Source organism: Amphiprion ocellaris, chromosome 24 (assembly GCF_022539595.1).
Source record: "Amphiprion ocellaris isolate individual 3 ecotype Okinawa chromosome 24, ASM2253959v1, whole genome shotgun sequence".
Classification (NCBI taxonomy): domain Eukaryota; kingdom Metazoa; phylum Chordata; class Actinopteri; family Pomacentridae; genus Amphiprion; species Amphiprion ocellaris.
In genome coordinates, this window is record NC_072789.1 from 14127509 (window position 1) to 14144142 (window position 16634).

Sequence of the window (16634 nt, forward strand, 5' to 3'; positions counted from 1 at the left end):
TTGATAACAGTTGGAAAATTCCTCTGCCCTCTCTTGGCTTGCTGCATCACCCCTGGGCCTTTGGGGTATATTTTTCTGTCTTTTTTCTACCTGAAGCGCTATCATGAGAGAGTTCAGCGGCAAGTCACGCTGTCGGCTGAAGCACGCTGGGTTTCAGTTGAGGGTCCCACGACAGGAAGCTTGGTAGATTTTTTTTTTTTTTTTTTTTTCCAGGATGTATATTAAAGCATCCTCCGCATCTGGTGGGATAAGCTCAGGGAATTGCAGGGGCTCCCCTCATGAGCAGGATGACGACATTGTATTCATTGTTTTTCTTTTTTTCCACTGGACCTCCAACCCCTCCCGCCTTTTTAAACCCCCACATTAAATTCCCTGCTAAGTACTGCTGACTAAACAAGATTTAAAGCTGCTCAGACACGTTCACGCAGAACCTTTATCATTGAAAGTGTCTGAGAAAGACATTTTCTAGTTAGCAGGATTTTTTTGCCTCTATCTTGTTTGACATAAGTTCGGTTAGCAAGTAATTTAGGTGTTTGCATAGGACAACATCAGAGAATGAGTCTTTTCAGTCTCAGTATGGCCGATTGGATGGAGCATCAGTCATGCTTGACAAGCTGTATTGAACAAGTGGTCTAAGTCAAATGTTGATAACACACTATTCAAATTGTCCAAAGTCCTCATGCAAATGTAAAATGCATGATGCACAATGCAGGGAAACATGCATAAAGACAGAACTGGAGCATCTGGTGATATGTGTGAATATAAGCACAGCTTATTAAAATTGCAGAACTAGGTGTCAAATATCTGCCTGCACAGAATGATTTACAAATGCCTCACGGTGCTCTGGTATGTCTCACAGCTTTGTGACGGTAAAAACATAATGAGGAGTGCCATTTGTTCCACACTGATTAAATATACAGTATCATCTTTACTCCCTCAGTCACATCCTTGCCTGTGAATGTCTGGCAGGAACACTGCAGTCTTTTTGTGTCAAAAATTTGTCTGACAGCAAATTAAAGTAATTTATCATGCTGAAATTGTCAACATTTGTTCGTTCCAGCTTCTAAAGTTTAAGAATTTGCTGCTTTTTATGTTTTATATTGTGGTAAATTGAATTAAGCTTTGAATAGTTTTGAAACAACTTGAAAGCATTAATTTGGGTAGTGGAAGTTTTCCGGTTAACTGAACCGAATATATTTCATTGTGACAAAAATGATTGGTTGCAGTGTTTAGCCTGTTTCCACTCATTTTGAGACGACTTGAAAGTTCAGGGCAGAAGACTGAAGTGCCAAAAACTGCAGTTCCTTAAATGGCCACCTGAGGCTGGCTTCAAAACTGAATCAATCCCCATAGACCACCATGTATAAAGATAAACAAGCTTACAACCTGGGACAAAAAAACATTTTGGTCTCTATAGCTAATTTCCTCATTCATGACAACTGTACAGTGCGTGCATTTTTATTTAGCTTACCTGCTTAAATTGTGTTAAGGCCCTGAAACATTTCCTTGTCCTACCTCAGCTCCACTCATGCTCCATGTCTTTGCTTTTTTATCAATAAGCCACGACTTGGGAGGAGGTACGGCTAAGATGGCAACACCATCTTCACCACCACCTCCACACTGAACTTGAAAACTGCTTCTCAGGAACATACACTGTCCTCCAAAAGTATTGAAACAGTGAGGCCAATTTCTTTATTTTTGCTGTAGATTGAAAACATTTGAGTTTGACATCAAATGATGAATATTAGACAAAAGATCAACATTTCAGCTTTTATTTCCAGGTATTTACATCTGGATTTGCGCTCAATGTCTACGTTTGGGTTTTGCCTGTGCAGACTGTATCTACAGTTAGAGGTGTAACCAACATGAAAACGAGAGAGCTGTCTATGGGTGAAAACAAGTAAATGTGAAGCTGAAAGAAGATAGAAAATCAATCAGAGCCGTTGCACAAACATTGGCCATAGCCAGTACAACCATTTGGAATGTCCTGAGGAAGAAAGAAACTGCTACTTGTACTAAGTAGCAGACATCGAACAGGTAGACCTAGGAAAATGGCAACAGCTGATGATAATAACATTGTGAGAGCTGTAAAGAAAGAACCTAAAACAACTGTTAATTCCATCAGAAACAACCTCCAGAGGGCTGGAGTGAAGGTATCACAATCTACTGTTCACAGAAGACTTAAATACAGTCTATGACTCATTCTCATTGTATTCAACTGGCATAGGTTGCTTATTCAGCAAAGTAGAAGTTGGTCTTTTATAATCACATTGACATTGTTTCTCAAGACATAAACAAATGGGCATGTGTTCAGCCACACAATTATGCAGACAATGCTTCTCTTTTTTTACACGTGTACAATAATGTGAGTATTGCTAAAACACAGGAGGATGATATGCAATAATACCATACAACAAGTCCATACGTCTCTAATAATCTCGATTAAATGCCGCAAGGATACACAAGCTCATGCAGCATGATTTCAGTGCTGATAAAGATGCGCACATGCTGTGACTGGCTTTTATGAATGTGCCTAAAATACCAGTAAGACAAGCAAGTACAATGATAATCTCATCCCTCCCTTACTTGGAGCATCAACTTTCATTTTAAACAGCCTGCTAAATTGACCTGTTAGCCTTGGCTTTAAACCTCACATTTTCACACAAATGTGATAAATACTTAAAAGTAACTACTTGCTGTAATTACCTGCAAGGCATAAACACATGCTAGCAGCACACACTGTAACATTCAGACATAACATTCAGCTTAATGATTGGTTTGCTGACAGTGTAAGAACAACAACAGACCAGTGTAAAATATGGCCTATTGTTTGAGGCTCTCAGACACAGTAATTCCACGTTAAGCTCTGCCAGGCTACAGTTGGTGGTGCCAACTGTACCGGGACACATGCAGAGGCAGGATCAGACAGGCCGGCCAGCAGAGGGACTCAAAACATCCGATCAGCATAGACCATCTGTGCTGCTAGAATACAGATGGACCTCTCTCTCCACACATTAAACCCCACATCAGACACTTGCATGCTTCAATTTTCTCCTCAATGAATAGAAAGTAATAGCACCCCACAATCTCCCCCTCCCACTTCCCCCCTCGCGAGTAGCAGGCGAATTAAAAGCGAGACTCAAACGTATAATCTTCCCGGTCATTCATTCTTCTCCCCCGGACATGGCAATCTGGATGAATCATTGAGAAGAAAAATAAAGAGAGAGCTGGGTTCTGTACCGTGGGGGATGCCTCTGCGCTGACCCCGTTTCAGTCTCCCCCTTCATTCAAGCCAGGCACAGGGCATGGAGACAAAATGAATCGGCTCCTGGGGCAAAGGGGGTGCACCAATCAATGTCCAATCCCCCTCCACCATCCATTTTCAGGCCCTGGCACTTCCTGCCATGCTCTTTTTTTGGGGGGCAGTGGGGTATTGATCACAGAGATCCGAGTCACTATATGGCCAAGAGGCTTTTGTGTCAGAGACCAGTGTGTTTTCAAAAGGTTGTAATGGATGTGAGCACTAATTGGAAACTCATGCAAAATGCACGTTTGGAATTCCCTTCTGTTACGTCCGTGGCTCGCCTTCCTTCATTCTTTTCTTCCAGATGTCCGTTAAAATATTTGCTTAAATGTGTTTGCTACGTAGTTAATCAAAGTGTAACCCCATGACTCAACCACTTCACAGTGTCACAGAAAATGTACTATTCAAATACAGAGATCAGAGGATATTCTTTTATTCTTAATTCAACTGCAACTCAATTGAATGTTTTGTTGTTTGAGAAAAGTGCCAAAGTTCAAGCCACAGCTTTCATATCTCTGTTTGAACAAACCATGACAAGGATTTCTGACTAGTATCAAGTCTTAGTGTGAAATGGGAAAATGCGTGGGAGAATGCCTGACTATATTGGGCACAAAGAGCATGTTGTCACTTGTGGCAGAGTGTGATCTCTGTAACACTTGCAAGTCAAAAGCCAAAGGGTGGAGCAACAATGTTTCCTCAGCAGACTTTTACTGTATGCCACCATAGAAAAAAGCGCCAGTAAATGGTTGCTGATTGCAATAAATGCACAGCTGCCTAATTCATCCTACCTTACAAAGAAACAGTATCAAATGTGAGCCATGACGATCCATATTCATGGACAATCTGGGCTTATTATCACTATTTATCCATGAGGCTCACAGTCTGTTTTCAGTACAGCGATCTCTCAATGGGTTTAAGTGTTATCATTAAGCTGTTATCCCCTCACATTATCCCTGTTATGGTTCGGAGATGTCTGGGGCTCTGTGACCTCAGCTGGGTCCTCCCTTGTTCCTGGAGCAGATGTTAAAAAAGAGAGTCAGCCCCTCTCACCGCCACCACCTCCCACCTCAAACAACCCCCCATTTGCATTGTGTACACACACACACACACACACACACACACACACACACACCCTCCTCCCTTCACCCTGGCATCTAATTAGGCCTACAGCACAAAGACTCCCAGATGTCAGCGTCCTCCTGGCCTCCTTTGATTACATCCTTTCCACCCCACTGGCTGGCTTGCCGACTGGCTGGATGGCCGGCTGGGGGCCGTGTGGACTATAGGCGTCGACGCGTGTCACTCCGCGTAGGTCAACACTGCACCGGTTTAACATATCAGTAATTGCTTTTGGTGTAAATCACAGGGAATCAGGAGGGAGGGAGGGCAGTCCTCGATGGATTGCAGCTCCAGAGAGGCTCTTGGATTGTTGTTATTACTCGTAAAGGAGGATTTATTTTTGTAATGTGAGACATAACGTCAGCTAAATACAATACTAAGTCCCATCTTTAGATGCATAAGGCATTGCTTTGATCTTTGTATCAGTGTGAAGTTAGTCGCCAAACCAGTTTCTGTTGCGTATTTAAAATGGCATTTGCCATGGCTAACAGTCACAAAGTGTTTCATTTCCTTTAAAAACCAAGTAATCAAGACATATGAGCGATCTGCGGACTGTCAACAAGTCTGTCAGCTGAGGAAAATTGACCACGACGCAGCTTTTTACGGACATCAGCCACATCCATAACTTTCAGCAGCCAGTCAGATTTCCAGGCTTCCATCAACACTGGTTCTGCACAGTGAATACTTAATGGATGAGATATTGATCACCAGGTCTGTAAAATATATTGTGCCCTGGGAGTGTGCGTATCATCAGTGCTTGGAGAACTACTGCACAGTTCCTGACCAGACAAGGAATGTTTTGCTTGTGAGCCACACTGACTTGGTGCTGGTGAAGGTGTCCAAACTTTCACAGGAAAGGCCCCAGTATCGGTCCTTTCCGTCGTTCTATTTTCACTGCGATCAAAAAGGCGATGTTAGAGAGGAGAAGAATTCTACTCGACTAGGACATCAAGTGAGCAGAAAAATGGTCTCTCTGAGTTTAACCAGACCTTCAAAACAGTTTTTGGGGGCCACTCAGAAGACTCTAACTGAGAGGAGGCACTTTTTTCTCATCTGAAAACAGGACGGTTCTTGTGGTCGGAACACTCATAAAGGTTCCAGTCACCTGAAATGAGCCAGAAAATCCTGCAGTGGAAATCGGCCCTATTTTTCCAAGCCTCTAAAAGATTTTGTGAAGATGGGGAAATTGATTTCAAAGTGGCACTTTCTGGTGTCCGGGCTGCACAGTAGCCTTGCACCTAGAAAATCCCGGTTCGCATCCCCACCTTCTTGGGATCTTTCTGCATGGAGTTTGCATGTTCTACCTGGGTTTTCTCCGGCTACTTCGACTTCCTCCCACAGTCCAAAAACATGCTGAGGTTAACTGATAACCCTAAGTTGTCCGTAGGTGTGAGTGAGTGTGCTTGTTTGTCTGTATATATAAACATGTGCTAGACATGTTGACCTGTCCAGGGTGTCCCCAGCCTTCGCCCTAAGTCAGCTGGGATAGACTCCGCCCCCCTCCCCATGACCCCAATGAGGATTAAGCGGTGTATACATAATGGATGGATGGATGGACTTTCTGGTGTGACCTTTCTTCCTTCGTGACGCAGTTTAGGCCTCAATCTTGACAACAATCCTCTAATATTTTTCTCTTAGCCAAACTAAATGTATTGATTTTCATTGTATTCTGTGCCGTGACATTTAAAAGAAAAATGGGTTGTCTGTGGCTCTGACTGGAAAGATGTGAAAGGAGATTAGGTGTGGAAATAATTCTAAATTTCATGATATTTTTTTTGTTGATCCTAAAGGTGTTTTTGTAGACATGTATGGAAGGTTAATTGCTGATTGTAAATTGGCATGAGAGTGTATGGTTTTATGTCTTTCTGCATTAGCCTTGTGATGGACTGTCAGACTTTCCAACCTGTCCAGGATGGGTCCTGCCTCTTGTTTGTTTTTGCGACACAAATGCATGTCAGCTAATTAATGAATTAATTAATGGCAACTATGGTATAAACAACCCTGCAATGGTCTGACATGATTTTAGCTTATTGGGCAGCTTAAGGGCAACTGACAGCAAAAAGGCTATTTGATTTGTTTAAATGTCAATGGTGGAGTCCTCTTGTGTTTTATCAGCTGCCTTTATCTGAATGCCACTGAAATCTGACTTTTAAGGTGTTTGCTTAATCTTTATCACTTCCGATCGATCCACGACCTCATCCCTCATGCTTTATACATACAGTACCCCAGTGGTATCAGTGTTTGCTGTGCTGTGTCTGTGCAATCAGCCACTGTGCTATAATCCATTTTAATCATTTACTCTCAATTTCCTATAACCCCCTATCTCTGAATCCAAGGGAAGCTGTGGGCTTTACTTCCTCTCCTAATCTTCAGCGGAAAGCGACCAAACTGAAATACAATCTAAACATAGTGCAGTGTTCCATGTTTTGCAATACACTCGCACAATTAGTCATTACAAAGCCAGAGCGAGCGAGACAAGCAGGAGTCTGATGTTTCTGTGTCATTAAAGACAGTGCATTTCACATCCTGTTCACTGATTAGGCAGCTTCCTTCAACACTAGATTGCCCAGGGCTTTTCAGAAATGGGGCAGAGGGAAACCGTATCATGTTTAGATATATAATGTCAGATCAGGATGAAAAAAAAAATTCAGCTGGCTGATCCTGCATGCGGTCTGATGTTTGCAGCTTCGTGTCAATAAGTGTGGATGTACCAGATTGGCAGTGGATGGAACGTGTCATGTTGATGTGTGGAGATGTTTGACAAGTGCAGTCACGCTGCTGAAGCTTCAGACAGGGTGTAACAGATACGGCCTACAGCAGATGCAAAAGAGGCTGTTTTGGGAAGTGTGGTTGCATAACTAGGTTTGTGAAGCAAGTAAACACAGCTGACCTGAACAATGGGATGGTACAATTCAGCCTCATTCTAGCCAACAGCGGTGCTCAGGAGGCCTGTGGTTATTGGACCAGGAAATCTCTGGAGGGCCAATATCCCAAAAGCAGATTTTTCAAATTCACAAACGTCATATATGCCATTTTCATAATAAATACTTGCAGTATTGCACTGTGAAAGATTCCTTTAATTGCATCTGACTCTGACATGCAGGATATAACAGAAGTTAGGACACTGCTGTGCAGCATCACTTCAATTTCAAATGTTTCACCTATGACAATATTTTGGTAGAACCCCTACTGCAGCTCTGATTAGTGGCTCTATGGCTGGTTCTACACCTCCAGGTTAATGCTGTGACTGATATTTAGTCACTTACCGATCTTCCTGTATCCTTTTCCATCTTTGCAAAGTCACACAATCAGGTTTTTTTAATTCCTCTGGCAATTGTTTTCCATGTGACCCCATTTGCAGATATACACACAAACCTAGAGCATAGGTCAAAAAGTAAGAACATTATGGTGTTTATAGGTCATTTTATAACAATGTTCATGCAGTTAGGTTGATTGGGAATCACATATTTACTCAGTTTCACTTTAACAATGTTATTTTCAATGTTTTTTACTTTGGGAGCTGTATTTTCAATATCGCTCTTTTTAAAGTAAATTTGTGATTATTTGTAACAGGAAATACTCCACTGTAATTTTTTGGAGGAGGTTCAATTGGAAATCATTTGACATTTAAGTGATCATTCTCTGTTGTACTGTAATTTATGGTATTTCTGCAGCATTACTCTTTTCTTCACATGGACATTCCGTTGTCTTCATCCTAGTTACGTACAGCACACACAGGATTTATCCATGCACGTTGTACTCCAAGTTGTGTTGCACCGACAAGGTCTCTGACCCCGAGGCGTCCAACAGCTGACCTCTGACCCTGTCCTCACCGATGAGGAAGTGGTTTGCTTACTCTGTGCACCACCACAGTGAGTCTAAACGCTGGGCTCTTTGTGAAGGAGTAGTATGCGTGAAGTGAAGTGTTTATCTTCTGCTCTGGCCTCAGTCAGGCCAGGTCGGACTGGTTCCCAGCGCTGTTTGGAGAGGCCTAGAAAAACAAAGGGCTGAAGCTTGGGGTTTTGGGGTTGGGTTAGAGGGTGGGATGCCTGGGTGACGCTGAGAGCAAGCAGCAAGATCGAACTGGAGCTCTGTCATCCCAGAGTCCTGTCAGGCCTGAGGCGAGATCCACACTTCCGCTTCATCTCAAACTTTTCGGAGAGAAATTACTGCACTAGAATGTGAAAGAAATGGGAGATAAAGGAAGTAGAAAGGATAGTTCTGTAACTATATCTGAGACTGCTGTCTCTGCCGCTGTTAACTTGGACTCTGATCTCCTATAAAAGGTGAAAGCCCTTCCAACAACAGAAACGTGACCTGCCGGACATGAGGTATTCCCTGTTGACTTTCTCCCTCTCTTTCTGTCCTCCACTCCTCCCCTTTCTCCTCCCTCCAGGGCTTCTCAGGTGTGTAGATTGCTGCAGGGCACAGAGAGCATGAACAGACACCTGCACAGGAGAGAGAAGTTAAAAAGACTGTCTCTCGACAGCAGTTTGCCGGTAAGTCAATCCCCACTGTTAGTCTTTTGGATTGCTCAGTAAACACACATTGTGGAATGGCTTCTTTTTGAACTTGAGCTTCAGGCCCAGGAGGAAAAGCCATTTTTAAAGTAGTAGAAGTTTACATGAAATACACTTTTTTCTCTCTCTCATATCCCATCCTGTGTAATGTCACCTGTAAAATGTGCCAGGAATTCATCGGACGTCTAATATTTTCTCAGGTGTTGTATTTGGGAGCATGCTGTCATTGTTGTGGTTTCTTAAGACTGCACTTTCACAAAGCAATTGTTGGCAAGATTCTGCAAATGGCGCTTTCTCATCTCCTTATACATGTCAGCTAGCACTGCTCATGCTAACTCTGTTTATTCTGTCTGCTGGGAATGAAAAATGTTTCATTTCCTGTGTTCGGGCAAATCTTTCTCAGGAAAGATCCACTTATGTTCAGTGTTTAGAACAGGAAGACAATGAAAAACCTCTTGTGGACAGAGATGAATTACTTTGGATTGTATCAATTAGAAAAAAATGTCTTGGAGATGCTGAGATTTGAAACATTATGAGGATAAATTGAAAGTGCACGCACACAAACACACCCACGTGTCAAACAGCAGAGAGAAAAGACGACTTGCCACGACTGTTTCTGTGAAACCGCCGGTGATTGACAGGCTTATCTCGGTGCCGGGCCGCTCTTTGCGAATCACAGGAGTGGAAACTTGTTTTGGCTCAGGGTTAACTGAAGGTGAATCTGCTCGCAAGTGCCTCTTTGGAATGTCAAGTACAGCCTTTTACTGGCTGCTGTGTTGTGTCTGCATGAGAGCAAAGAAGCTTACCCCCCCCCCCTTCGGTGCATACAGTACGGTCACTGCACAGGAAATAATAAATCAAGAGTCTTAAAATAGCATTTTGATATAGGAAGTGATGAAGTCATCAAGGATGCATTTGTGTCAAATGTTTAAGGCTCTGTGACAAATTTTTTTTGTATGGAAAATACACCCTAGTATGTGCTAATAAGCTGCACTTCTGCTACATTTTGTTGTTCACAGTACTTTGTTGCGTAATGTTGCGATAGACTGTCAGGTTTTAATGAAGCCGAAACATGTCGGCATACTTTATCGACTTGACCTGACTTTATGGCTTTCTGCTGACCTATTTTAACCCAGTGCTGACATGCAAGAGTGTCTTGGTGCTTAACCCTATGAACCTCAAATCCTGCTGCTTTGTATGGAAGACATGTTATCTTTACAAAAGTGACATATTTACAGCATTTAGCTGTGTCAGAGACTGTAAAAGCTGTAAAGAATTGTCAGATATTCCAACTTTCTGTTGGTCCATGAACTACTCACCTGTGACCTGTTGTTACCTTTAGGAATTTTAACCAAACCTAAGCTTATAATTGTGATGTTTTATCCTAAATGTGCCGTTTAAAAAGAAAATGGCAAAAATAAACCCTTTGTATTAACCAGATTCTGTAAAAAGCTAAAAATTCGACACTCCTCGCATCAAATGTGATGTGATGTTTGAGTCCGCTGTGACCAACAGTCACATGAGTAAAATTCAAGGGATTCAGAGGAAGCAAAAAACACCCAGAGACTGCAGTGGGTTAAAGGACAAAACCTGGTAAACATGTTGTCCATTTTGTCTTTTCCCTCATCTATTAATTTAATAACCATAAATATGCCTGACATAGCACTGTATTATATTCACAAACTGTTCTGCTCTTAGTAATGCCAGTGCATTAACTTTTCATTCAGATGTCTTCAGCCACAACTGGATTTCCATTCCAGGAAAAGTCAGAAAATCACTTACCACACAAATTTTAATCATAAATCACACCCATCATAAAATAACTTCTGCAATCCTCAGAAAATCAAAATGTATCTCCCAGTATAAAACAATCTAGGCGTCTTTTTTGCTCTGATTTGGGACATAATATCTGTCAATCATTTCTAGTGTGAGACATGAGAGTGAATCTGGAAGAAGCGCTGTAGTGACACACTGAAATCCCCTCGCTGAGACAAGACGCCACCTGATTTATAACTTATTCTCAGTGGTTTAGCTTCATGAATATGTAACTCCCAGTAACACCATGGACTTGATAAAGTGGTTAGCGACGTCTTTGTTTATTTCATGACTGTGCAACGTACAAAAGCTTCCCAGATACCGTCACTTAACAGCAGCTATTAGCTGATTTGAGCTATCCTGTTCCTTTAATTGCTTTAATTGGATACACAGCGACCTGATTTACTGTGTACTGCAACTGGGTCATATTTGTGATATGGGTTTATGATTCAACACGCTCACATTTGCCCACTCAACTAACCATGCGTGCATTTTTTTTCTCCCTTTTTTCCACTTTGTTCTTCTGTTGTGCGCTCATCTTTTGTTCATCTCTGGTCTTCCACGTTTAGTAGAGTTGTTTTTAAAATCTTTTTCTCCTCTATACTGATATGCTGGTGGCAGCCGGAGCATAAGGATGCTGAGTTGGTTTCACAGTGGAACAGGAGGAAGCCTGGAGGACTTTGGTGCAGGTCCAGCATAGATCTAGCAGCACTGTGCAGATTTGATTCGATTTCATGGGTGACCTTAAAAAGTGGAGACCGATTTCAGCAAATCTGAAATTGTCAGTATTGAATCTCAGAATCCGCATAGGTGTGATATTATTTGAAGGGTAAGAAATACAAGTTTCAACTAACTAAATTCCATTCTGTCATTTCTCTAGTGAGCCTTTTTCCAGCCACAAGTCATTCAGTTTGAGGCCACCGAGTTTAAACTGGTCTCTAAACTGCAACCCAGGTCTTTATCCTTGCTCTGCTGATGGGGAACATGATGTCTCTGGCCCGGCTGGCCCTGGCACAGATAAACCTACTAAGTCCTGTAAACACTCCTTTTCCTGGGAGGATATGAGCCTACGATACATTTATTTTTTCAGGCATCTGAGAAAACACAAGAGCCATTTTCTGACATTCCGTCAGGCGACTGGCATGAGTTTTCATGTTCTGGTTTTCCTTCTATGTCACCTGCAAATCAGTTGTCTGCATTTACATTAACCCTCTGAAACCCCAAAGGTGGGATTGAAAAACATAACTGTTTTTGAAAAAAAAAACGTCAAAATGGAACCATTTACCAGGACCAGAAAATCTAAAAACAAGAATTTTCCGCCTCCTTGAACTAATCATCTCTTCAATCAGGAATTTTTTTTTTCAAAAAAAAGGTTTAAAATTAAGATATCCTATCAAAACACGCCATTGGGCTGCTACTAGATTCTGCAAAAAGCAAAAAATTCTGCACTCCTCAGTGGAGTTACAAAGTCATTAGTGACTCAGAGGCAACCAACAGTGACAGCAAAATAAAATTCAGGGACTATTGGGCTGAACTGCAGGCAGTGTTTCCATAGGGCAGATCGGAGATAAGTATGAAAATGAATTCAAAATGTAAGTGGTAAAATATCTGTAGCATATAGGGCCGCCATGATTTTTTTTCCAGCATTGGTAACACCTCTGGGCATTTGGAAACATGCTGTATATGTTAATTCAAATATTTTTTTTTTACATTTTTGTAAAAGAAGTTATCTAAGAAATTAAAACTGCATTTTTTCTGTTATCATGATTCATGTCATTATAGCTGCATAATACTGCGCAGAATATATTTTTGAGTTTTGTCACAAGATTGTCATCCTCTTTCCAGAAAATAGTTGTGGCCTTTTCACACATTTTAGATATTTCACGGCCTCTTAAGATGATGAACAAGATAGATTTTCCACTTGGGACGCCCTTGACAGATTTTCAGTTCGCACTAGCAGAAAAAGCTTGACACAGGATGCCATATGTCAGCTGAAGAACAGGTAAAATATTTATGTCTGCTCCTCTTCGGATGGATTACATGGCCTAGCTTCATAGAAAGCTTCTATCAATCGTCTACGAGTAATTTGGTGAACAGAGGGCTCGAATGTCAGTCTGGACCACCACCTCACACATGTATAATGCATTGAGTCGGCATATGTTTCCTCAATGTATGCAGGCTAGGTTTAGGGGAATGTTTCTGGGTGTGTTTTGCTCCAAAGCTGCAGGCTTTATTCAAATAAGTCATTGACTTTATGTCTTTGAGTATGTTTGTGCGTTGTTTGATGTGCCGAATGTATGTGTGGCCTTGTGTGTGCAGGGAGTGGAGCCTTAGTCAGCGTTATCAGCATTTTATTGATGCGTTTCATTACAGTGCTCCTCCCCTGTAACAGGAAATAGGCTGGGTTGGACCATCTAATCTGGATCAGGTTGTGTAGCTCAGCGATGGCCCAGAGTAGCAGCAGATACAGCAACACTGGCAAGTAACTGGGGCACCATTTGGATTACATAACTGCTGTGTTGCTGGGTTGATTCTGTGCCTCTATTTATTTTTATCATTTGATGCCCGCCTGCCCGCGGATGAGACTGTGTTCGTCAGGCAGGGACGTGCACGGTGAGCCCGACGGCCGTGGACGGTCTGTGAGCCGTTGCTAGCTGCTGCCAGCCAGCTTTAAGTAGGTCACCGCAAAAGCTCTGTCAGGAGTCTATACTACACAGTGGAGCCTATCTCACATCATTTCTGAGGAGATAAAACATTTGCAAAAAGGGAGAGAAAAATAAAATTATGTTTGAAAATATTCTGCTGGCTTATTAGAAGAGATGGAACTAATCTACTAAGCTTTCATTTTTATGACTGATTTCTCATTTTCAAATTATATCATTTGCGTTGAGCTAAAGCTCACCTTGAAACGAAGATGAACAACCCTATTATAAAATCCCTGGTTATTTCGTAAAAAGTGGATGGTTGTGAGCAACTTGATTGCTCTCAACTTTTCCATATGATTAAATCTTGGTTAGTCTGGATTAAAATGAACTATAGTCCAAAGTGAGAGAAAGTAAGAAAAGTGTGAATCAGGCTAAACATGTTTTCAAAAGATAATCGCTCACGACGTAAGAAAGCAGCAGCAGCAGTCTACAAAAGTGCAAGGTGACATGAGAAAAAAAACAATATTTCGACCAAGGACAAGTGTAGGAAGAAAGGAAGCCGACTGGGTGTAAGTATGTCATGTGAAGTTTATTGTCCTTGCACAATTGCAAGGTGAAACTAAAACTAATGGTATCAGTTGCACACAATGTAACCCAAACATGAGCCTTGGTTTGGACTTTAAGTTGAGAAGTTAACTGCAGCTACTGACAAAACTGATGATTCATTTCACATCTTAGTTAGAATTGTTGCATTCTACCTCATTTAGGATATATTCAGTAACTATTGTGCAACATCCGTCTTGCTTCGTCTCCATAGTAACAGCAGTCAAGACAAGGTCATAATCTGTGCTTCTATGTTAAGTAGTATTCAGGATATATTCCAAAGAAAGTATATGGTGGATTGCAATGAACTGGTTCATATCTATCATTTATCTAGTTCAGGCATGTCAAACTCATTTAAGTTCAAGGGCCACATTCAGCCCAATTTGATCTAAAGTGGGCCAGATCAGTAAAATCAGAGCATAATAACCTATAAATAACGATAACTCCAATTTTTTCCTTTGTTTTAGTGCAATAAAGTACAGTTCTGAAAATGTTCACATTTAAGAAATTATCCTGTTGCAAAACATCATGAACAACATGAAATTTCTTAAGAAAAATCAATTAAATTTTCACAACATTATGCCTCAGTTTATTATTTACATATTACAACTTACAGATCACAGAGTGTCTACAAAGATACAAAACTTTTAGTCACAGGTATCTGGAACTGAATAATACAGTATTTTACTTTATGATCAAAATGACAAAAGTCGGACAAAAAAAGACAAAAAACAAGACAAAATATTACAAAAATGAGACACAAAATTACAAAAATGAGACAAAGTAACAAAACAAAGTACAAAAATGAGACAAAAATTTGTACAAATGACACAAACGAGAAAAAAAATTTACAAAAAAGGAACAAAATGAATAAAGCAAAACATAAAATTACAGAAATAAAAAACACAAGCAAGATAAAAAAAAAACAAAACGCTAAAAACATGAGACAAACAACAAAAGTCAGACAATAAAAGACAAAAACCAGATGAAATATTACAAAAATGAGACACAAGATAACAAACAATGATCAATATAGTATTTTACTTTATAGTCAAAATAACTTGTCATTGTCTAGAAATTATTTTAAATTTATAATTTTACAAATTGGCAATTTGCAGTTAATGTCTATTCTGTCATTTTCACACTTTACAAATTCGCCCACATTTGACACCTCTGATCTAGTTCCTTATGTGTAGTGAAAGTGCAGCAAATTTTCTTCTCCAACAGACTACAAAACTATATCAGAAGTAGGAATGTTGAGAAAACAACTTACAGATTGCTTTGAGCTTTGCCCATTTTCACACCTATGTGCACCTGACCTCACTGTCCCAATGTGGTTTTTGGAAAGTTTCAAACAACACAGACCTCACATATCCAACCTGTGCTGAAAAGCAGTTTCCAAATTGAAAAAACAGCACATGTGAAGTGATGTAAAATCACCCCAAGGCTTCAACATTCAGGATTGGTGATTACTGGTTAGAATGGATGTGATGAATCTCCTGTCATACACCCAAACCATCCTAGATCAATGCCAAGAATGCACCTCAGTGTCTTCTCAGCTTTGTTTTACTCCATCTGTACCAGTCCCTAAATGCATTTGTCTCATTTTCATCAAACAAAAGATCCTCGTGTGCTTCTATCTAAGATGTGGCTTCTGATGCACTTCCTCAAAGCGTGAAGAAATAGTAAAGTCCTTGTTTTGTCTTCCACACCCTTTTCCCTGCCAGCATTTATAACATGTGCACCAGTGCAATCATGCTCAGAGATAATTGATAACAAAAGGCGAAATTGAAAACACTCTGCGGGGGAGAGTTAATAATCAAGTCCTCCACATTACTGATTAAACGCTTGCTGCATAGTTGTGAGTTGTATTGAATAAACAGCATGTGGTAGCGCTTTCCTGTTTATCTCCAAAGTATTTGGTTTTCGCTAAATCCTTCTGGCTTTTGTCAAGCCGCCTCCTCGTATAAAAGTATTTTACGTGCTGATTTGCTGCCATGCTGTTATATCAGGCTGCAACTTTTTTCATTGGCCCATTTGCCACTGGCAAAAGTAACACAATAAAGTTGTCCCAAAACAGACAAATTAGTTTGGTTTATGCTAAATTTAAGTGCAAATGAATTAGATGGTATGCCAGCATGGAGTCCGCTTGGCAAGATTGGATTTCCTCCTTCTTCTCCCCCCACATCCCATTACAGCTGGCTGTTACAATGCAAAATGGAGACATAAAACTAAGCAGGGGATGGGAAGAAATGCCCACTCTAATCTGATTGGTTCCCGCATCCTCAGGCAGACAAATGGAGAGGTTTGATATCATTACTGAGCAGCTCAAACTAATTGAGTGTAATTATACAGTAGAAATCCTCTGACAATGCCGTGGCTGGCGTGGGCCTCGTTCTCACGCCATGTGTATTCCAGGATGCCAGGCTCAGGGGACGAGTGCTCACTCAGCGCTCGCTTAGTGTGTCGGCTTGATTCTTGAGGAACTGGTGTAAAGTGTGGCGACGAGGCAAAGGCTGGTTGGACAATTTGGGTGGGAACCAGTTACATCAAACGATTTAGTCTCTTCTTGGAGCGGCGCTCAAGTCTCTCACATTTCATCTTGAGCGTCTAAATGAAGTTTCTCGG

At 41.1% G+C, this 16634-nt stretch overlaps 1 protein-coding gene across 1 annotated transcript in view; it reads left to right on the plus strand.

Annotated features, from left to right (window-relative positions):
• Window positions 1-16634, plus strand: part of LOC111581816 (nck-associated protein 5-like) — a 155340-nt gene that overhangs the window by 2376 nt on the left and 136330 nt on the right. The window contains 1 exon segment of the mRNA XM_035957365.2: window positions 8820-8922. Coding sequence (XP_035813258.2) covers window positions 8820-8922 — 103 coding nt within the window.